At 43.8% G+C, this 23,640-nt stretch overlaps 1 protein-coding gene across 6 annotated transcripts in view; it reads right to left on the minus strand.

Moving 5' to 3' along the window:
- LOC306920665 (protein kinase C-binding protein NELL1-like) overlaps positions 1–23,640 on the minus strand; it is a 424,011-nt gene that overhangs the window by 272,756 nt on the left and 127,615 nt on the right. For all 6 annotated transcript variants that reach the window (XM_079497477.1, XM_079497478.1, XM_079497476.1 and 3 more), the window contains 4 exons: positions 19,815–19,887; positions 16,329–16,411; positions 5,633–5,767; positions 711–813 (listed from right to left, as the gene is read on the minus strand). In XM_079497477.1, the coding sequence (XP_079353603.1) occupies positions 711–813; positions 5,633–5,767; positions 16,329–16,411; positions 19,815–19,887 (394 nt within the window). The remainder of the gene's footprint in view (positions 1–710; positions 814–5,632; positions 5,768–16,328; positions 16,412–19,814; positions 19,888–23,640) is intronic.

Consider the following 23,640-nt stretch of genomic DNA (forward strand, 5'->3'; position numbering starts at 1 on the left):
CCTCCTCTCCAGGGTGCAGGACTAGCCCAGCTTCTCTGTGCCAGGGCTCTGATATTTCACAGGGGACGATGCGGGGAGGGTAGGACAAATTATTCAAAAACCCCTCCCCAAAAGTACCCCTTGGGGACTTTGTGGTTTGGCAGTCTGGGCGAACGAGACACTGTTCTTGCTGGAACTGGGAATAGCTTTGAGACTCTTGACAGTTGCGTCACACACCACCCAAGAATATCCAGAACTGGCCGACCCTAACTTAGATGGACACAAGAAGATGCTCTGTGCTCTGAGGGCCAATGTCTGGAAGGTATATCCTTTTATAAAAAAACGTAAAAGTGACCTGATTTTAAACACGTGGCCCACATAATTCCTATTCACGGCAATTACTGTAAAAGCAGTGGTGACCATGCGGCCAGGCGATGTTGACTTTGGTTAGTCGAGGTGTGAAAAGTATTTCTGCATGCCAACCAATTCACATTGTCATCGTCCCAAAATATAGTTTTATCAGCAATGGTTATTATTTTGAAAGATGCGGGAATGTATACGGCATTTATTTATTTATTTGCTGTATGCTTTTTGCAGTGAGACGAGGTGATGTCGAGTTCACGTCCGGGCACTGAATGCTGCATGTGGGGGTTGTGATTGACGGCCACCTTGACAATTCCCCATTCTCTTTGATCCTTGTCAACAAGGAAGTGTGCAGGCCTCGTACTTACGTCTGCATTTCCTACAGCAGGTCCCATCGACGTGCACAGGTAGCGAGTCCTCTGAGCAGTTTGTTGGCGGACAGAAGATTCTACGGCACTCCACCACGCCGTTCTGTTAAACAAACAAACATTCATTTTTTTTTTACTAAAACAAAAGGACAAACCATCAGAAACAGGGAGAGAATGAGTTCTGAATTTCTGACACATATACAGTATAGTGAGTACGCTGCTGCGTCTCACCTTACACCCAAACATTCACAGAATATACTGTAACATAAATAATGCTGTATAGTGGTTTTCCTTCCCTACTCTGGAGGCGAGGAGAGAGGAGGCCACTCTAAGGGAATTCAATGGGCTACTGAGAGAAGGGACCAGTCCAATGATCCAGAGCCTAGACTACAAAGACAAGTCGCTACAATCTAAGGAATGGGAGGACACTCACTAAACCTGTGAGTTAGACGCAAAGGCACCAGATTACGTTCCTCCCAAGAGCATACAAGCTTTACCAGAAGTAAAGAAGTAACTTTTTTAAGGGACCAAGTCCGAAGGGACTTTTTGGTATAACTATATATTGTGATATTCTTATTTTGTGTCATTGTTTGCTACACTGTTGCTTGTCAAGTTTGAGTATTGAATGTTTAACCCATTTTTGGCGGGAACCCCTTTTGGTGTTAGCATTATGTTATGCTTTAGCTATTGAAAAATAGCAGATCCACAAGCTCATAGCGCGCCACCGAGTGGCGCGCTACGAGCTTGTAGGTCTGCTATTTTTGAAAAATCCAACGACTGACATAGAAACATAGCTTTTTCAGAAAACTGTCAGGATGTAGAAGACATCTGATCTCAGGTCAAAATGGGTTAATGGACCACAGATTGGCATTTTCCGTACATACACGCCTAGAAAACCCCAAAACCAGACAGTGACGGAGCGGCGCCATCTCTACCAAACTTGATCCACGAGAGACACCACCGAGCGAGCTAAAGCGGGCGAGTTGCCGTGTCGAACGTTGCGAAGTTCGGTAGAGCCAACGCAGCCCCGTCCGAGTTGTAACCCAATACTAATCAGTGGCGTGCACAGATAGACACTAGGGGGTGCTAGAGCACCCCCTGCCCTTTTGGCAATGTGCCCTTTTGAAAAAAAAAAAAAAAAAACTTTTGATTTTTCAAAAATAGCAGACCTACAAGCTCGTAGCGCGCCACTCGGTGGCGCGCTACGAGCTTGTAGATCTGCTATTTTTCAATAGCTAAAGCATAACATAATGCTAACACCAAAAGGGGTTCCCGCCCAAAATAGATTAAGGCAACCGGCCGGTTCCACGCGCTGCACAAGGTGCCCTTTTTTAACTTGAGCACCTGCCCCTCTAAATGTCTGTGCACGCCACTGCTAATAGTACAGAATCGTAAATAATGTCAAACCCAATCTCACCCAAACACGGTGAAATAGCACGTCTTGACAATTCCGTACATACAATACTAGTGAAAGCCACGTCCAGTCAATATAGCAGTAGTATAAAATGTAACGAATTTTGGGGTTTTCTAGGCGTGAATGTACGGAATTGCCAATCCGTGCTATTTCCCTTGTTTGGGATGCTGTCAAATAGAGGCTCAGACAAAGCCCAATTAACTCAAAATACTAAAACAAAGGAATAAAAATCCTGCATACAGTATAACACAAAAATAAACAATGTAATTGTGAAATGCACACCTAACTGCACTGCCAAGCAAACGACACCTCGTTGCTTCTGTATGATTTGCATCAACCCCTTTCTATGCAAATTAGCTTCATTGCAAAAAGAAAAACATCCAATGTGCAAAATAGCAGCACTAATATTCACACAGAGAGCGTCTGTAGAGAGTTGGTGGTATAACTGAAATGCATTTCTAAGGGCTTTGACGCCAATGCTTCCCAGTGGTCATGGCAGAAGATCATGGTTGTAAAAAGGGCAAAGGCATCACCGTGCCAAACGTGCTCATGTGCAGATCCTTCAACTCTCTGCAACAGGGGATGAACGGATTTGTCAAAATGTGATGTGTGTGTGGGACGGGTTGTGTTTGCGTGTGTGCTCCCAATGCTGAAAGGCACGAATAATGTCCTAGTGTGTGTTCACAATACACAAACATAATAGGTCAACTTCTTGGGCTACCGATTACACCTTGAATCCCTTTTTTTTGTGCCTACATTTTTATCCCACGATTTTGCAACCCATTTTTTCACCCAGTGTCAATTATCTAATGTAATCCTGGGCTCTCTCTGCCAACCTGGGGAGAGCAACGGACTGACCTCATGCTTCCTTCCATGCATGAGGAGTCCAAGCCACTTCTTTTCACCCGACAGGGGGGAGTTTCCCCGAAGCAGCGGGACAATAATAATTTCGAGTTGTAGCTTCAATACGTCACCAGTCTCACGTTGATCCTGCCTCTAGCGGCCGCATACGGCCGCATATCGCTCCGATCAGCATTTGATCGGAATACATAGTCTCTGCCCATAAGAGACCAGATGGGAGCAGGAGGAGGAACTCACTACTGCCACCATCTGGCGGAGTCAGGTGGGGACTAGGTGCTTTTTAAAAAAAAAATTGGCTTTCGCCTTTTTCATTTATTTTTAATTGTTAGAGCGATAGATGAAAGTAGGCGAACAGGAAATGGGGAGAGAGATGGGGGGGGTGACACGCAGTAAAGGCCGTCGGGATCGGGAGTCAAACCCGCGGCACACTGCCAGACTGGATTACCAGCCTGGACCGCTACACCAGCCGCCCGGGCCAGGACTAGGCGCTTTTGTCAACCCCACCCAAAGTATGGGCACTGATGACGCGCAGGAGAGAACACGCCCCCAGCACCAACAGCATCTCCAGCAGGAATCAAACGCAGGACCTTCTAGCTGTTAGGTGACATCGCTACCGACTGTGCCACTGTATAACCTGACCATGGACGTAATCACACAATCACTGTATAACCTGACCATGGACGTAATCACACAATCATCATACAGTGTGAAAATAGAGAGAGCCCTGTGTGATTCCAGGGGTCCCTGAAGACCTGTACGTTCACGTTCATGGCTGATATCCCTCTCTCAGCATGTGCTACGGTATTTCATTTCATGAGTCATCTGAAATGGGTCACCCACTCCCCCTGGGGACTCCGCGGTTATTAGTTAATGACATGTCCGCAGGAGGAAATCAGGAGGGTTAAACTCCACTGTGCACTTGATGTATGCAATGATGCAGCGAGCCTAATTCCCCCCAGGGCTCAGAGGGAATGGCCTGATTTGACAAATTTTCTAGAGGCCAGCTTGCACGCAGAAAGTGAGGGTGAGCTTGTTAGGAAGTAGGAGGGCAGACGGAGAAGAGGAAATGGAAAGAGACGTTGTGGGATGTCAGTGAAGGACAGGGAGAGGAGAGCTAGTGGGGATGAAGTGGAGACCAACAGTAGGACCCTGCTGTTAGGGATGACAGTGGGGCTGTTGAGGGACATTGTCAGGTGACACCACAATGTCCTGCAGTTGAATGAGCAGAGGTTGTGGCGGCTTTGCGGTCGGACATCCAAGGACAGAAAGAGGAGAGGAATTAACTTCTTTCAAATTAATTTAGACCTGATACCAGATTCTACAAATGTCTTCTAAATCATGACAGTTTTCTGAAAAACCTCATGTTTGTCAGTTGTGCTCAAACTATTTCATGTCAAGGACACCCAAAAATATATGTGATTGGCTGCCGACCCCCCTCTAAAAAGATATTGTTCCAGGGACCCCCCACAGAAGCAAAGATTTGAGTTAAAAACCTTCGTTCTGAAGAATATATTTAAAGATTTGGGCCACATTTTCACGATTTTTCAAAAATAGCAGACCTGCTTGCTAAACTATATAACAGAGGCATAATGGAGTCATTTGAGAATTTAAGGAATAAATATTCATTACAACATGCAGTCACATTTCATTTTTTACAAATCCGTCATTATGTAACAAAGAACATGCAAGCCCCTAGGACATCCTTCCTAGAAAATATTCTTACACAACCTGTGCCAGAAAGATGTATTTCCCATCTGTATGAATGCTTTGATGTAAGTTCAAACCACTCCACTGATCATATTCAAAGGCAGTGGCAGATTGACTTGGAATGTCAGATAGAAGACAATACTTCTCCATTATACACCTCTACTGAGAAGCAAGCTTGGTCTCAGCTCTCCTAACTGTAATAAATGTGACACAGAAGTTGGTAAATAGGCACCTATGCTTTGGAAATGTACAAAGATACAGGTGTTTTGGAATGAGGTGAAGAATGAGCTGGATATAATTTGAACTTGTCACCTCTCCAGTGTGTACTAGCAGCTAAGGTGTCCAGTGCAAGGACCAGACACAACGCCAAATTGGTTGGAATACTCTTATACATAGCGAGAAAGACTATACTCACGCTTTGGATTCATAGAGACGTTCCTACACTGGATGATTGGTACAAGGAGGTAATGACTGTGGTTCCTCTGGAGAAACTGACTTATCTCCTCCGCGATAACATGGAAGGGTTCACGAAGGTATGGGAACCAGTCTTAGATACAGTGGACCCTTCTAGACTGCGCTTCAATGTACCTTATTGAACGGTAGTGAATAACAAAGACTCTGGTACCTGGAATGTACAATCATGTCAAGACTGTGGTCTACTCGTTTTTTTGTCTGTGCATTGTAATGTCCGTATTGTGGAACTTGTTTTCCTATGTTGAACAGCTGTGAAATTTCAGAGCCTCAATACAAAATAAAATAGCAGATCTACAAGCTCGTAGCGCGGCACTCGGTGCCACGCTACGAGCTTGTAGGTCAGCTGGTAGATCTGCTATTTTTCAATAGCTAAAGTATAACATAATGCTTAAAACACCTAAAGGGGTTCCCGCCCAAAATGGGTTTTAAGGATAAAGGAAGGAAGAGGGCGTGGGGTGACACTGACCTTGCAGGCACAGTTCCTGCAGTTCTCGGGCTCGACCCACAGCTCCATGTCCCTGTACACCAGGCCGTTGGCGGAGCACGTCCTCTCACAGTGACAGCCCTCCAGCTGGGTTAGCCTGGACTCAGCGTAGTTCAACTGCAGTGCACACACACACACACACACACACACACAGGAGGACACATGAGCACACACACCGCCAAAACAGACCGATCAACATGTTTATGCATGTACATGACAGACACACATGCACAAGGCCATGTATGCAGACACACACACTACAGGTATATACGTACATATACTGTACAGACAGACAGACACACACACTCTCTCTCTAGTGGTATCAGAACATTTGCCAAATTGCACTTGCAATTTAAATGGTCTTTCTGCAGCTGCAGATCCATTCCTTAGGAGATGCAATGAGATGGAGGTAAAGTAGGTGTCATTCATCTCACACTCCAAGCCTCAGGCAACAGATCAACCCTAGTAGTAGTGCCTCACTATATGCATATACATTAAGCTGGAGGACATAAGGGTCAGGACAGCTGCAGAATTATGCGCACACGCACACACACACACACACACACACGGGACAGCCCTTGCAACTGACCCCCAGGTTGTGATCAAAGCCCCGTTAAAAGGGTCAAGGCATGAAAGTCTAGCTCCCGGTGATCTAAAGTGGTCTTGCCACCGGTCTGCCCATTAGTCCTACACATGAACATGTTCAGTGTTAATGTAGCCCTTTGACCCTTTTGACACCGAAAGTGTATAAATGTAGCCGAATTGGACCCTTGTGGACATTTGTACGATCTCAGAGTTAAATTAACACTTAACATTGACTGTGTACGTTGCGCCCCTGTTGCTCCCCGAGAGACCACAGGCGTGGAACTGGAGAGACGGAGGAGGCCATTGTTAAACGATAGAGAACTGTAAAGTGTTGGATGTCAGTGGGGTACCCCCCCCCCCCTGGGATGCAATGTACACTGCTAGCTGTGTTACTACAGTAGTAACACATATTATTATGGAAAATGGTAAATGGTAAATGGTGCATTTATATAGCGCCTTTATCCAAGGTGCTTTACATAGATTGTGCATTACATTCACCCATTCTCACACACATTCATACACCGATGGCGGCAGAAGCCATGCAAGGTACCAACCAGCAGATCGGAAGCAATTTGGGGTTCAGTGTCTTGCCCAAGGACACTTCGACATGTAGACAGGAGGAGCCGGGATTCGAACCGCCGACCCATGGATCATTGGACGACCTGCTCTACCTCCTGAGCTACATATGGAACCATGGATGTGGAACAAAATGTTAACAAAATTTGTCTTTCTATCTACACTACAGTGTTGTTTTTGGCAGCAAATTTCTATTTTAGTTTTAGTCGTAGTCTCTTGAAACGTTTTCATTTAGTTTTAGTCGTAGTCTCTTGAAACGTTTTCATTTAGTTTTAGTCGTAGTCTCTTGAAACGTTTTCATTTAGTTTTAGTCGTAGTCTCTTGAAACGTTTTCATTTAGTTTTAGTCGTAGTCTCTTGAAACGTTTTCATTTAGTTTTAGTCGTAGTCTCTTGAAACGTTTTCATTTAGTTTTAGTCGTAGTCTCTTGAAACGTTTTCATTTAGTTTTAGTCGTAGTCTCTTGAAACGTTTTCATTTAGTTTTAGTCGTATAGTCTCTTGAAACGTTTTCATTTAGTTTTAGTCGTATAGTCTCTTGAAACGTTTTCATTTAGTTTTAGTCGTAGTCTCTTGAAACGTTTTCATTTAGTTTTAGTCGTAGTCTCTTGAAACGTTTTCATTTAGTTTTAGTCGTAGTCTCTTGAAACGTTTTCATTTAGTTTTAGTCGTAGTCTCTTGAAACGTTTTCATTTAGTTTTAGTCGTAGTCTCTTGAAACGTTTTCATTTAGTTTTAGTCGTAGTCTCTTGAAACGTTTTCATTTAGTTTTAGTCGTAGTCTCTTGAAACGTTTTCATTTAGTTTTAGTCGTAGTCTCTTGAAACGTTTTCATTTAGTTTTAGTCATTTGTCACCCGGAATGTTTTAGTGTTTAGTCTGGTTTTAGTCGACTAAATATCATAAGATTTTTGTCGACTAAATCTACAGTTGATTTAGTCGACTAAAATTGTATTTTGCCGGGCCGTCGTAATGACTGATTTTACACTTGCTGAAAATAGCCGATCTACAAGCTCGAGCTTGTAGATCTGCTATTTTCAGCATGCAACCAAGTGTAAAATGACTTATAGTGGATCTCTTGTCCACTAGTCCCTCAGTAACATTTTAGTCTAGTTTTTATTTGTTGACAAAATCGACAGTATATTTAGTCCTATTTTTAGTCACCATGGCTTGGTTTTCATTTAGTTTATCAGTGAAAAAAGGTAGACGAAAACAACACAGCTACAGTACAAATACGTAATGAATACGTCCGTCTATCTATTGTCTGCATTAATCCAACCACCGGTCCCTCGATCGCAGGAACATGTACGTATGCAACACATAGATCTCTGATGTACATCACGTAGTCGGGGCCGGGGTAATTACTCACCCAACATGCCATCGCCCACGCCACACACGCCCCAGTCCCCAGTCCCTCCATGCCACAGGATGAGAGAAAGCCACTTAGTGCTGGAGATGACAGCACCCGCCCTCCCTCCCTCCATCCCCCACTCTGCTGTCTAGGAGCAATGGACGGACGCAGGTGGGAAGCGCTCGTAGTGTCCATTCCAGTGTGTGTGTGTGTGTGTGTGTGTGTGTGTGTGTGTGTGTGTGTGTGTGTGTGTGTGTGTGTGTGTGTGTGGAGGAACACGCCGGGCGGTGTCATACTGTAGTAATGTGTCATACTGTAGTAGGTAATGTGTCGTTCTCGTCAATTCTCATTATGAGACGATTTTAACACATCGAGTGCCAGGAGTTTCTTTTTTTTCAAAATAAGAGTGCTAGCAGATATGTCAGATTTTACTCTGAAAGGTCCCCCCCCCTTCCGTTCCCCACCAAAACCGGTAGGCATAATGTTCCATTCTTACCTCGCGCTGGTCACGCTAAAGTCTCTCTGGAAGCGTTAATATTCCAAACGAGAGGCTAAAGTCTCTCTAGAAGCGTTAATATTCCAAACGAGAGGCTAAAGTCTCTCTAGAAGCGTTAATATTCCTAATGAGAGGCTAAAGTCTCTCTAGAAGCGTTAATATTCCTAATGAGAGGCTAAAGTCTCTCTGGAAGCGTTAATATTCCTAATGAGAGGCTAAAGTCTCTCTGGAAGCGTTAATATTCCTAATGAGAGGCTAAAGTCTCTCTAGAAGCGTTAATATTCCAAACGAGAGGCTAAAGTCTCTCTAGAAGCGTTAATATTCCAAACGAGAGGCTAAAGTCTCTCTAGAAGCGTTAATATTCCAAACGAGAGGCTAAAGTCTCTCTAGAAGCGTTAATATTCCAAACAAGAGGCTAAAGTCTCTCTAGAAGTGTTAATATTCCAAACGAGAGGCTAAAGTCTCTCTAGAAGCGTTAATATTCCAAACAAGAGGCTAAAGTCTCTCTAGAAGTGTTAATATTCCAAACGAGAGGCTAAAGTCTCTCTAGAAGTGTTAATATTCCAAACGAGAGGCTAAAGTCTCTCTGGAAGCGTTAATATTCCAAACGAGAGGCTAAAGTCTCTCTAGAAGCGTTAATATTCCAAACGAGAGGCTAAAGTCTCTCTAGAAGTGTTAATATTCCAAACGAGAGGCTAAAGTCTCTCTAGAAGCGTTAATATTCCTAACGAGAGGCTAAAGTCTCTCTGGAAGCGTTAATATTCCAAACGAGAGGCTAAAGTCTCTCTAGAAGCGTTAATATTCCAAACGAGAGGCTAAAGTCTCTCTAGAAGTGTTAATATTCCAAACGAGAGGCTAAAGTCTCTCTGGAAGCGTTAATATTCCAAACGAGAGGCTAAAGTCTCTCTGGAAGCGTTAATATTCCAAACAAGAGGCTAAAGTCTCTCTAGAAGCGTTAATATTCCAAACGAGAGGCTAAAGTCTCTCTGGAAGCGTTAATATTCCAAACGAGAGGCTAAAGTCTCTCTAGAAGCGTTAATATTCCAAACGAGAGGCTAAAGTCTCTCTAGAAGCGTTAATATTCCAAACGAGAGGCTAAAGTCTCTCTAGAAGCGTTAATATTCCAAACGAGAGGCTAAAGTCTCTCTGGAAGCGTTAATATTCCAAACGAGAGGCTAAAGTCTCTCTAGAAGCGTTAATATTCCAAACGAGAGGCTAAAGTCTCTCTAGAAGCGTTAATATTCCAAACGAGAGGCTAAAGTCTCTCTAGAAGCGTTAATATTCCAAACGAGAGGCTAAAGTCTCTCTAGAAGCGTTAATATTCCAAACGAGAGGCTAAAGTCTCTCTGGAAGCGTTAATATTCCAAACGAGAGGCTAAAGTCTCTCTAGAAGCGTTAATATTCCAAACGAGAGGCTAAAGTCTCTCTGGAAGCGTTAATATTCCAAACGAGAGGCTAAAGTCTCTCTGGAAGCGTTAATATTCCAAACGAGAGGCTTGTAGAAGTCAGAAATGAAGACAGAAGTATGCCCGTCTGGTCAAAACCACAGAGAGTTCTAGATTAGGAGATACGAGGCATTCTTTCTGAGCCGTAAACAAAGAAGTGAACGGCAGCGCGCATGAGCGAAACAGCAAGGAGTACGGTGCAGAAGGAGATGCCAACCAAAAAAAAGAAAATCTGAATTTTTATTTTTTGTTTGATATCAATAAAAAATCTCTTCAGTAAATATAGTTAGTTACTTTACACCACTGAGTGCATGCATATGATCAGGCTCACGTGTGTAATCTCTGCACACTTACACGCAGGGTGTTCGCTCTGGACCAGCCACACATTCTCATGTAGAATCACACATGCTCATGTAGACATGTACACACGCATGCTATATAAAGACAACCACACAAGCAGATGCTCATGTGCAATGACACGCAAACACACGGGTAAGTATGAGCACACACACATACGCCATTTTATGTTATAGGCGAATACACACGCTCGCATATGATAATGTTCTCGCAGTCTCCTGCACGTGCACACACACACACACACACACGCGTGCGCACACACACACTTTTCGAAATGGTCATCCTGCTCCCTGTGGTTCAGAGTGATGTTGTGACTTACAGATTGTAGGACACATGTCACCCTCCTGGTGTGGGTGGGTGTGGGTGTGTGTGTGTGTGTGTGTGTGCGCGCGTGCGCGCGGGCCTAGCGCTGCACACACACACACAGACAGAATCACAGTCACCAAATGTGACTGCCATCGAAGTGATATTTTACACCTGGCTGACTTTGTGTGTCTTTTACAAGATGTCTATCTGTGCTACTTTCTCTGAGGTTAAAAGAGTTGTGAAGAAACGAACTGTGAATGTGAATTTGTATAATGGAAGCGCCCTGAGATGCCTTACAGTCAAAGGGTTTAAGGCTTAGTAAGAGCTTTTCCCCGGCACTAAATCAAGGACAGTCTAAGAAGGATGAGACGCGAAGACCGTACGGGCGACGCCATGTTGCTTTGGAAGGAAAGAAACATGCGCAATGGGCTATATGCAGCCAACACTTCCGCGTTCAGCTTCCTTGGTCTCAACTGCGCATGTTTCTTTCCTTCCAAAGCAACATGGCGTCGCCCGTACGGTCTTCGCGTCTCATCCTCCTTAGACTGTCCTTGCACTAAATAAGGACATGGACAAAAATTGTATAGGTTGCACCAGGTCTAAATGGGTTAATGTCTATGGATTAGGGTTAGAGTGTTGCCTTGTGTTATGGATAGGGGTGTTAGGGTTAGAGTGTTGCCTTGTGTTATGGATAGGGGTGTTAGGGTTAGAGTGTTGCCTTGTGTTATGGATAGGGGTGTTAGGGTTAGAGCTTTGCCTTGTGTTATGGATAGGGGTGTTAGGGTTAGAGCGTTGCCTTGTGTTATGGATAGGGGTGTTAGGGTTAGAGCTTTGCCTTGTGTTATGGATAGGGGTGTTAGGGTTAAGAGCTTTGCCTTGTGTTATGGATAGGGGTGTTAGGGTTAGAGTTTTGCCTTGTGTTATGGATAGGGGTGTTAGGGTTAGAGCTTTGCCTTGTGTTATGGATAGGGGTGTTAGGGTTAGAGTTTTGCCTTGTGCTATGGATAGGGGTGTTAGGGTCAGAGTTTTGCCTTGTGTTATGGATAGGGGTGTTAGGGTTAGAGTTTTGCCTTGTGTTATGGATAGGGGTGTTAGGGTTAGAGTTTTGCCTTGTGTTATGGATAGGGGTGTTAGGGTTAGAGTTTTGCCTTGTGTTATGGATAGGGGTGTTAGGGTTAGAGTTTTGCCTTGTGTTATGGATAGGGGTGTTAGGGTTAGAGTTTTGCCTTGTGTTATGGATAGGGGTGTTAGGGTTAGAGTTTTGCCATGTGTTATGGATAGGGGTGTTAGGGTTAGAGTTTTGCCTTGTGTTATGGATAGGGGTGTTAGGGTTAGAGTGTTGCCTTGTGTTATGGATAGGGGTGTTAGGGTTAGAGTTTTGCCTTGTGTTATGGATAGGGGTGTTAGGGTTAGAGTGTTGCCTTGTGTTATGGATAGGGGTGTTAGGGTTAGAGTGTTGCCTTGTGTTATGGATAGGGGTGTTAGGGTTAGTGTTTTGCCTTGTGTTATGGATAGGGGTGTTAGGGTTAGAGTTTTGCCTTGTGTTATGGATAGGGGTGTTAGGGTTAGAGTTTTGCCTTGTGTTATGGATATGGGTGTTAGGGTTAAGAGTTTTGCCTTGTGTTAGGGTTAGGGGTGTTAGGGTTAGAGTTTTGCCTTGTGTTATGGATAGGGGTGTTAGGGTTAGAGTTTTGCCTTGTGTTATGGATAGGGGTGTTAGGGTTAGAGTTTTGCCTTGTGTTATGGATAGGGGTGTTAGGGTTAGAGTTTTGCCTTGTGTTATGGATAGGGGTGTTAGGGTTAGAGTTTTGCCTTGTGTTATGGATAGGGGTGTTAGGGTTAGAGTTTTGCCTTGTGTTATGGATAGGGGTGTTAGGGTTAGAGTTTTGCCTTGTGTTATGGATAGGGGTGTTAGGGTTAGAGTTTTGCCTTGTGTTATGGATAGGGGTGTTAGGGTTAGAGTGTTGCCTTGTGTTATGGATAGGGGTGTTAGGGTTAAGAGTGTTGCCTTGTGTTATGGATAGGGGTGTTAGGGTTAGAGTTTTGCCATGTGTTATGGATAGGGGTGTTAGGGTTAGAGTGTTGCCTTGTGTTATGGATAGGGGTGTTAGGGTTAAGAGTGTTGCCTTGTGTTATGGATAGGGGTGTTAGGGTTAGAGTGTTGCCTTGTGTTATGGATAGGGGTGTTGGGGTTAGAGTTTTGCCTTGTGTTATGGATAGGGGTGTTAGGGTTAGAGTTTTGCCTTGTGTTATGGATAGGGGTGTTAGGGTTAAGAGTTTTGCCTTGCGTTATGGATAGGGGTGTTAGGGTTAGAGCTTTGCCTTGCGTTATGGATAGGGGTGTTAGGGTTAGAGTTTTGCCTTGTGTTATGGATAGGGGTGTTAGGGTTAGAGTTTTGCCTTGTGTTATGGATAGGGGTGTTAGGGTTAGAGTTTTGCCTTGTGTTATGGATAGGGGTGTTAGGGTTAGAGTTTTGCCTTGTGTTATGGATAGGGGTGTTAGGGTTAGAGTTTTGCCTTGTGTTATGGATAGGGGTGTTAGGGTTAGAGTTTTGCCTTGTGTTATGGATAGGGGTGTTAGGGTTAGAGTGTTGCCTTGTGTTATGGATAGGGGTGTTAGGGTTAGAGTTTTGCCTTGTGTTATGGATAGGGGTGTTAGGGTTAGAGTTTTGCCTTGTGTTATGGATAGGGGTGTTAGGGTTAGAGTTTTGCCTTGTGTTATGGATAGGGGTGTTAGGGTTAGAGTTTTGCCTTGTGTTATGGATAGGGGTGTTAGGGTTAGAGTTGTGTTATGGATAGGGGTGTTAGGGTTAGAGTTTTGCCTTGTGTTATGGATAGGGGTGTTAGGGTTAGAGTTTTGCCATGTGTTATGGATAGGGGTGTTAGGGTTAGAGTGTTGCCTTGTGTTATGGATAGGGGTGTTAGGGTTAGAGCTTTGCCTTGTGTTATGGATAGGGGTGTTAGGGTTAGAGTTTTGCCTTGTGTTATGGATAGGGGTGTTAGGGTTAGAGCTTTGCCTTGTGTTATGGATAGGGGTGTTAGGGTTAAGAGTTTTGCCTTGTGTTATGGATAGGGGTGTTAGGGTTAGAGTTTTGCCTTGTGTTATGGATAGGGGTGTTAGGGTTAGAGTTTTGCCTTGTGTTATGGATAGGGGTGTTAGGGTTAGAGTGTTGCCTTGTGTTATGGATAGGGGTGTTAGGGTTAGAGTGTTGCCTTGTGTTATGGATAGGGGTGTTAGGGTTAGTGTTTTGCCTTGTGTTATGGATAGGGGTGTTAGGGTTAGAGTTTTGCCTTGTGTTATGGATAGGGGTGTTAGGGTTAGAGTTTTGCCTTGTGTTATGGATATGGGTGTTAGGGTTAAGAGTTTTGCCTTGTGTTAGGGTTAGGGGTGTTAGGGTTAGAGTTTTGCCTTGTGTTATGGATAGGGGTGTTAGGGTTAGAGTTTTGCCTTGTGTTATGGATAGGGGTGTTAGGGTTAGAGTTTTGCCTTGTGTTATGGATAGGGGTGTTAGGGTTAGAGTTTTGCCTTGTGTTATGGATAGGGGTGTTAGGGTTAGAGTTTTGCCTTGTGTTATGGATAGGGGTGTTAGGGTTAGAGTTTTGCCTTGTGTTATGGATAGGGGTGTTAGGGTTAGAGTTTTGCCTTGTGTTATGGATAGGGGTGTTAGGGTTAGAGTTTTGCCTTGTGTTATGGATAGGGGTGTTAGGGTTAGAGTGTTGCCTTGTGTTATGGATAGGGGTGTTAGGGTTAAGAGTGTTGCCTTGTGTTATGGATAGGGGTGTTAGGGTTAGAGTTTTGCCATGTGTTATGGATAGGGGTGTTAGGGTTAGAGTGTTGCCTTGTGTTATGGATAGGGGTGTTAGGGTTAAGAGTGTTGCCTTGTGTTATGGATAGGGGTGTTAGGGTTAGAGTGTTGCCTTGTGTTATGGATAGGGGTGTTGGGGTTAGAGTTTTGCCTTGTGTTATGGATAGGGGTGTTAGGGTTAGAGTTTTGCCTTGTGTTATGGATAGGGGTGTTAGGGTTAAGAGTTTTGCCTTGCGTTATGGATAGGGGTGTTAGGGTTAGAGCTTTGCCTTGCGTTATGGATAGGGGTGTTAGGGTTAGAGTTTTGCCTTGTGTTATGGATAGGGGTGTTAGGGTTAGAGTTTTGCCTTGTGTTATGGATAGGGGTGTTAGGGTTAGAGTTTTGCCTTGTGTTATGGATAGGGGTGTTAGGGTTAGAGTTTTGCCTTGTGTTATGGATAGGGGTGTTAGGGTTAGAGTTTTGCCTTGTGTTATGGATAGGGGTGTTAGGGTTAGAGTTTTGCCTTGTGTTATGGATAGGGGTGTTAGGGTTAGAGTGTTGCCTTGTGTTATGGATAGGGGTGTTAGGGTTAGAGTTTTGCCTTGTGTTATGGATAGGGGTGTTAGGGTTAGAGTTTTGCCTTGTGTTATGGATAGGGGTGTTAGGGTTAGAGTTTTGCCTTGTGTTATGGATAGGGGTGTTAGGGTTAGAGTTTTGCCTTGTGTTATGGATAGGGGTGTTAGGGTTAGAGTTGTGTTATGGATAGGGGTGTTAGGGTTAGAGTTTTGCCTTGTGTTATGGATAGGGGTGTTAGGGTTAGAGTTTTGCCATGTGTTATGGATAGGGGTGTTAGGGTTAGAGTGTTGCCTTGTGTTATGGATAGGGGTGTTAGGGTTAGAGCTTTGCCTTGTGTTATGGATAGGGGTGTTAGGGTTAGAGTTTTGCCTTGTGTTATGGATAGGGGTGTTAGGGTTAGAGCTTTGCCTTGTGTTATGGATAGGGGTGTTAGGGTTAAGAGTTTTGCCTTGTGTTATGGATAGGGGTGTTAGGGTTAGAGTTTTGCCTTGTGTTATGGATAGGGGTGTTAGGGTTAAGAGTTTTGCCTTGTGTTATGGATAGGGGTGTTAGGGTTAGAGTTTTGCCTTGTGTTATGGATAGGGGTGTTAGGGTTAGAGTTTTGCCTTGTGTTATGGATAGGGGTGTTAGGGTTAGGGTATTGCCTTGTGTTATGGATAGGGGTGTTAGGGTTAGAGTTTTGCCTTGTGTTATGGATAGGGGTGTTAGGGTTAGAGTTTTGCCTTGTGTTATGGATAGGGGTGTTAGGGTTAGAGCTTTGCCTTGTGTTATGGATAGGGGTGTCAGGGTTAAGAGTTTTGCCTTGTGCTATGGATAGGGGTGTTAGGGTTAGAGTTTTGCCTTGTGTTATGGATAGGGGTGTTAGGGTTAGAGTTTTGCCTTGTGTTATGGATAGGGGTGTTAGGGTTAGAGTTTTGCCTTGTGTTATGGATAGGGGTGTTAGGGTTAGAGTTTTGCCTTGTGTTATGGATAGGGGTGTTAGGGTGAAGAGTTTTGCCTTGTGTTATGGATAGGGGTGTTAGGGTTAGAGCTTTGCCTTGTGTTATGGATAGGGGTGTTAGGGTTAAGAGCTTTGCCTTGTGTTATGGATAGGGGTGTTAGGGTTAGAGTTTTGCCTTGTGTTATGGATAGGGGTGTTAGGGTTAGAGCTTTGCCTTGTGTTATGGATACGGGTATTAGGGTGTTGGGGAGAGCCCTCACTCTCACCTTGAGGGTCATCTTCGCCAGCAGCTCCTGGAGGTCCATAATGCCTTGCACTAGGCTCAGGAAATCACTGCAGGTTGGACAGGCTCAACAGAGGAAAGAGAAGCACCAGGAAAGATGAGGAGACGAGAGAAAAAAAAACAGGAAGGGTAATTAGTTTCACATTTTTCATTTAAGTTAGTCTCGCATAGCCAGACAACTATTCCACAATCTCCGAATGCTATAATATAGCATTCGGAGATTGATATTTCAGCACACCCCTACAGACTATATTGTAGGGGTGTGCTGAAATATCGATATTGCGATATATATCGATACGTCCTCCTGCGATAAATATTGATGATACCAGTGATAATGGTCAGTTGGTGGTGTTTGTGAGGCATTGTTACTGTTACCTCCTGACCTAGATGATGCACCCTGTTACCTCCTGACCTAGATGATGCACCCTGTTACCTCCTGACCTAGATGAGGCACCCCGTTACCTCCTGACCTAGATGAGGCACCCCGTTACCTCCTGACCTAGATGATACACCCTGTTACCTCCTGACCTAGATGAGGCACCCCGTTACCTCCTGACCTAGATGATGCACCCTGTTACCTCCTGACCTAGATGATGCACCCCGTTACCTCCTGACCTAGATGATGCACCCTGTTACCTCCTGACCAAGATGATGCACCCTGTTACCTCCTGACCTAGATGATGCACCCCCGTTACCTCCTGACCTAGATGATGCACCCTGTTACCTCCTGACCTAGATGATGCACCCTGTTACCTCCTGACCTAGATGATGTACCCCCTGTTACCTCCTGACCTAGATGATGCACCCTGTTACCTCCTGACCTAGATGATGCACCCTGTTACCTCCTGACCTAGATGAGGCACCCTGTTACCTCCTGACCTAGATGATACACCCTGTTACCTCCTGACCTAGATGATGCACCCTGTTACCTCCTGACCTAGATGATGCACCCTGTTACCTCCTGACCTAGATGATGCACCCCGTTACCTCCTGACCTAGATGAGGCACCCCGTTACCTCCTGACCTAGATGATGCACCCTGTTACCTCCTGACCTAGATGATGCACCCAGTTACCTCCTGACCTAGATGAGGCACCCCGTTACCTCCTGACCTAGATGATGCACCCCGTTACCTCCTGACCTAGATGATGCACCCTGTTACCTCCTGACCTAGATGAGGCACCGTTACCTCCTGACCTAGATGATGCACCCTGTTACCTCCTGACCTAGATGATGCACCCCTGTTACCTCCTGACCTAGATGATGCACCCTGTTACCTCCTGACCTAGATGAGGCACCCTGTTACCTCCTGACCTAGATGATGCACCCTGTTACCTCCTGACCTAGATGATACACCCTGTTGGCTGTTACCTCCTGACCTAGATGATGCACCCTGTTACCTCCTGACCTAGATGATGCACCCCCCCACATGGAAATATAATTTACATAATCTATATAGAGATACAATTCCTATGTATCCACATGGATGAACCTGAATACATATATATGCAGCATAGGCTATATTCTGCATATACTTGCCATATATTGGCATAATATGTTAATATATTTAAAACAACACGATAGCACCACCATTAGCCTTTTAATGTCACGCACCCCCTAGAAGGCGCCCGTGCACCACAGTTTGGGAACCACTGGTTTAAAGTAAAGTAAGTAGCCTTGCCGAGCCATGAGGCCCATAGGGCAGGAGCCTATCTCCTGTTTCTGTAGCCATGAGGCCCATAGGGCAGGAGCCTATCTCCTGTTTCTGTAGCCATGAGGCCCATAGGGCAGGAGCCTATCTCCTGTTTCTGTAGCCATGAGGCCCATAGGGCAGGAGCCTATCTCCTGTTTCTGTAGCCATGAGGCCCATAGGGCAGGAGCCTATCTCCTGTTTCTGTAGCCATGAGGCCCATAGGGCAGGAGCCTATCTCCTGTTTCTGTAGCCATGAGGCCCATAGGGCAGGAGCCTATCTCCTGTTTCTGTAGCGTGAGGCAGCTTGATGTACAAGTACACCCCCTGGACATGACGCTAGTATGTCGTAGGGACCACTGGTTTACAAGAACTTTATTGTGAACTTGCCACGGCTATGTCTGCTCTCGTTCTGACGAAGGGAGTATCGAAAAGTGAAGCTGTGATTACATTACGTTTTATCGATCAGTGTCAGACACACAGGTGTCATCATAAGGACACGAGAGAGAGAGAGAGAGAGAGAGAGAGAGAGAGAGAGAGAGAGAGAGAGAGAGAGAGAGAGAGAGAGAGAGAGAGAGAGAGAGAAGCTGGCACTCTTTGGCTAAATTATTTGAAGGCAAACAGATTGTGGGTGGGGATAGAGGAGTGAAGGGCACATTAACTTTAAGTTACTATACGTGTGTGTGTGTGTGTGTGTGTGTGTGTGTGTGTGTGTGTGTGTGTGTGTGTGTGTGTGTGTGTGTGTGTGTGTGTGTGTGTGTGTGTGCGCGCGCGTGTGCAGAATCTAAAGGTCGAGCCGATCTGATCTCACCCAAACACGGTGAAATAACACGGATTGTCAATTCCGCATACACTACTAGAAACTACCAAAATCCGTATATATTATACTACTACTGTTTTGACCGTGACGGAGGCATGGCTTTCACCATGTAGTGTATTATATGTACGGAATTGCCAATCCGTGTTATTTCAGTTTGGGTGAGATGGGGTTGACATTATTTACCATCCTGTGCTACTGGGTTACACCTCGGACGGGACTGAGTCCGCTCCTCCGAACTTCGCAACGTTCGCCACGGCAACTCGCTCGCTCGGTGGTGGCTCTCGTGGATCAAGTTCGCTTGAGATGGCGCCGCTCCGTCACTGTCTATGGCAGTGTTGTTTTTGGCAGCAAATTTTTGTTTTAGTTTTAGTCATTAGTCTCTTGAATAGCTTTCATTTAGTTTTAGTCACATTTTAGTCACCTGGGATGTTTTAGTGTTAGTCTAGTTTTAGTCAAATAAATATCATAAGATTTCAATCACGTTGTGGGCTTGTAGATCGTCTATTTTAGCATGCAACTAATTGTAAAATAACTTATAGTGGATCTCTTGTCCCTTCATAACATTTTAGCCTAGTTTTTATTTGTTGACGAAATTGTCAGTATATTTAGGCTTAGTTTTAGTCATCATAGCTTAGTTTTCATTTAGTTTCCATTTAGTTTTCGTCAGTGAAAAAAGGTAGTCGACGAACATTTTTGTCTTGGTTTTAGTCGATGAAAACAACACTGGTCTATGGGAAGGATTTCAGTGTAATATGTACGGATGTTGGCGTTTTCTAGGCGTGTATGTACGGAATTGCCAATCCGTGTTTGGGTGAGACCGGGTTGTTATTTTGAAACCTTGTAGCAACAGTCAAACATATTAATTAACAACGATTTTAGACAATGCAACCCCTATGGAAACCTAATTAGAAGTAACCTTGTCTAGCCCAGAGCGTATGGCCGAGTAATCACAATACTTACTGCGGTTGAGGTTTGGACACTGTGTGATGAAACCATTAGGAGCAAAGATCAGCTTCACGTCCTGAATAATGCCCTGAGGAGACAAAGACAAGCAAGATGTCAGAGACAGAGACAGACAGAGAGAGAGATTTAATACACATAATTATCATTCAGTACATTACTATACTGCCCTACAAAGAGAGAGAGAGATTTAATACACATAATTATCATTCAGTACATTACTATACTGCCCTACAAAGCCAAAGTGCAGTAACTACGGGATTTCATTATTTTGCTGATAATGGGTTTAAAAGGCTTTCAACTGGTCAGCCAAATTAGATATCGGCAAATAAGTGATATTACACTAATTGTAAATAATGTTATTGAGGTAATTGTATATCCCGCAACATTACAAATTTGGCCAATTTGGAAGAATGTGCGTACAAAGTTTCACAGCAATATCACACTGCATTCAGTATTTGAGGCATTTTGTTCCAAACGGATCATTCCTGCTGACTTTGAATGCCAAACTTAACAAATGGAATGGAATATGAAAGAATTGACAGATCTGTCTTGATCACCTGACCGTAGACATACTGTGTACTGACTTGCGTGATATTTGGACAAAATATGTAGGAGGAATATTAAAAAAAAATTGGGGGCAGAGGTTCTGTTCTGGCATCCAGGGAGTGTGTGCGATCGGGCCAAAGGTGCCGGAGATTAGCTGTTCACTGACACGCACGCACGTACGCACACACGCACACGCACAGTGCAAAACAGGCTTGGTGGAGACAAAATCCTCTCAAATTGTGATCACCCTCTGTATTGAAGAAATGTTTTTGTTTATTCCCAGATAGTAAACTATGTGTCACTTTGAACATGATCTGAATAGAACCAGATCCATGAAAGTTGTATTTGTTGTACTATGCATAATCGCTGTAGGTCACTTTTCTACTACAAAGTAATTGAGATACAAGCAATACAAGTGAATAATATAGTGTAAACTACAGTGCTTTATGTTCCAGAATGTGTCTCATTTTCCCCAGGAGGGGTTTCCAGCTTATTCTGTGCTTGGTTTACAGCTGCACTTCAAAAATGGTTTCTTCAAGAATGGTTTCTTGAAGAATGGTTTCTTGAAGTGCTTTGGGTCCCAAAACGTTTAAAAATCACTGAACTAGGCAACTAGAACGAGGGGTTAGTGGTTTCTCCATTTTACAAAATATGTTGGTACCATTTGATATGGTGACATGGTACTGTACCCATCATTACAACCCATATGATATGGTGAAATGGTACTGTACCCATCATTACAACTAGAGCTGGGACTCGATTAAAAATTTTAATCTAATTAATCAGAGGCTTTGTAGTTAATTAATCTCGATTAATCGCATTTTAATCGCATATCATTATTTGACCCGAGAACAGTGAGAAAGCTATTTTTTTTAATGGATTTTGGTATACTAGTGAATCAATGAATAGTGAATACATAAGTTTAAGCAATAAAACATTGTTTTTGTAGTAATAAATTATAATATCTCAAATTTAATAATTTATATAGAGCTTTTCTGAGTACCCAAAAATGCTTTACAAGGGGGACATGATAAATCAAAAACAACTTTATTAGAGGAAAAACACTAAGGAATTAAATAGATGAAATAGCTGGGGAAAGCAATATTGAAGGTTTGGATGGTGGGGGCATGTTTCTGAGAGTTTGGGGAATGCATTCCACAGGGTTGGGGGGGGCTTGGTGCAGCAAATATGTGACATGACCATAAGAAAGCACCTCTGTGTTTCTTCCGTGGACATACAGTAACAGCCATTAACAGATTTTACATTTTATTTGGCCATAACCGTTTAGTTAGAAACCATGTCATCTGGTCGGGTCCTTGAATTGCTACTGGTAGTTGGAATAACGTTAGCTCTGATCCATAGTGTTAGAAGGAGGAAAGTAGGCTTTCACATATTTTTTTGTGCTAAAAACGAGGGGCTGCACAGCCTGCACTTCCGTGGGTCTGAGGGGAAAGGATCAAATTAAGTACCATAGAACTCCTCCTGAGTCCTAACTACGCTATGGACCAGAGCTACTGTTGTTGACGTTAGCTTCCAGGCTAGGCAACATGCAACATGTTTCGCATCGAGCCGATACTGGAGGCTTGACGAGGTGCGGTCTTCGGTGATATGCGAATTCTTTATTGAATAATTGCACACAACTGTGCTGTAATCCACGCTATCATCGGATAGCCTTTTAAATCCTATTTCCAATCCACGGGGACAAGCAAAGTGATCTCAGCGGCTTCCCCCGGTCTGGTGAACTGTCTGGTGGTGTTATTGTTCCCCCAATGCTGCTGGGCCATACCATTCTAAAGGGGGGTGGTTTCCACTCCCTGTAACAACGGACACTTCACTCGGTGAACTGGGTGGTGCGCCGGTCCATCTGAAAACTGTCCAGTGACAACGTTCCGCGGTGAAAAAAATAGTGCGATTAAAATGCGTTAATTTTTTTAACGCGTTAATTTTTCTGTAGTTAATTGATCTCAATTAACGCGTTAAAGTCCCGGCCCTAATTACAACCCATATGATATGGTGACATGGTACCCATCATTACAACCATATGATATGGTGACATGGTACCCATCATTACAACCATATGATATGGTGACATGGTACTGTACCCATCATTACAACCCATATGATATGGTGAAATGGTACTGTACCCATCATTACAACCCATATGATATGGTGACATGGTACTGTACCCATCATTACAAACCATATGATATGGTGACATGGTACTGTACCCATCATTACAACCCATATGATATGGTGACATGGTACTGTACCCATCATTACAACCCATATGATATGGTGAAATGGTACTGTACCCATCATTACAACCCATATGATATGGTGAAATGGTACTGTACCCATCATTACAACCCATATGATATGGTGAAATGGTACTGTACCCATCATTACAACCCATATGATATGGTGAAATGGTACTGTACCCATCATTACAATGGTACTGTACCCATCATTACAATGGTACTGTACCCATCATTACAACCCATATGATATGGTGACATGGTACTGTACCCATCATTACAACCCATATGATATGGTGAAATGGTACTGTACCCATCATTACAATGGTACTGTACCCATCATTACAATGGTACTGTACCCATCATTATAACCCATATGATATGGTGATATGGTACTGTACCCATCATTACAATGGTACTGTACCCATCATTATAACCCATATGATATGGTGAAATGGTACTGTACCCATCATTACAACCCATATGATATGGTGACATGGTACTGTACCCATCATTACAAACCATATGATATGGTGAAATGGTACTGTACCCATCATTACAACCCATATGATATGGTGACATGGTACTGTACCCATCATTACAAACCATATGATATGGTGAAATGGTACTGTACCCATCATTACAACCCATATGATATGGTGAAATGGTACTGTACCCATCATTACAACCCATATGATATGGTGAAATGGTACTGTACCCATCATTACAGACCATATGATATGGTGACATGGTACTGTACCCATCATTACAACCCATATGATATGGTGACATGGTACTGTACCCATCATTACAAACCATATGATATGGTGAAATGGTACTGTACCCATCATTACAACCCATATGATATGGTGAAATGGTACTGTACCCATCATTACAACCCATATGATATGGTGACATGGTACTGTACCCATCATTACAACCCATATGATATGGTGACATGGTACTGTACCCATCATTACAAACCATATGATATGGTGAAATGGTACTGTACCCATCATTAC

The sequence above is a fragment of the Electrona antarctica genome (assembly GCF_951216825.1).
Source record: "Electrona antarctica genome assembly, chromosome: 3".
Lineage (NCBI taxonomy): Eukaryota > Metazoa > Chordata > Actinopteri > Myctophiformes > Myctophidae > Electrona > Electrona antarctica.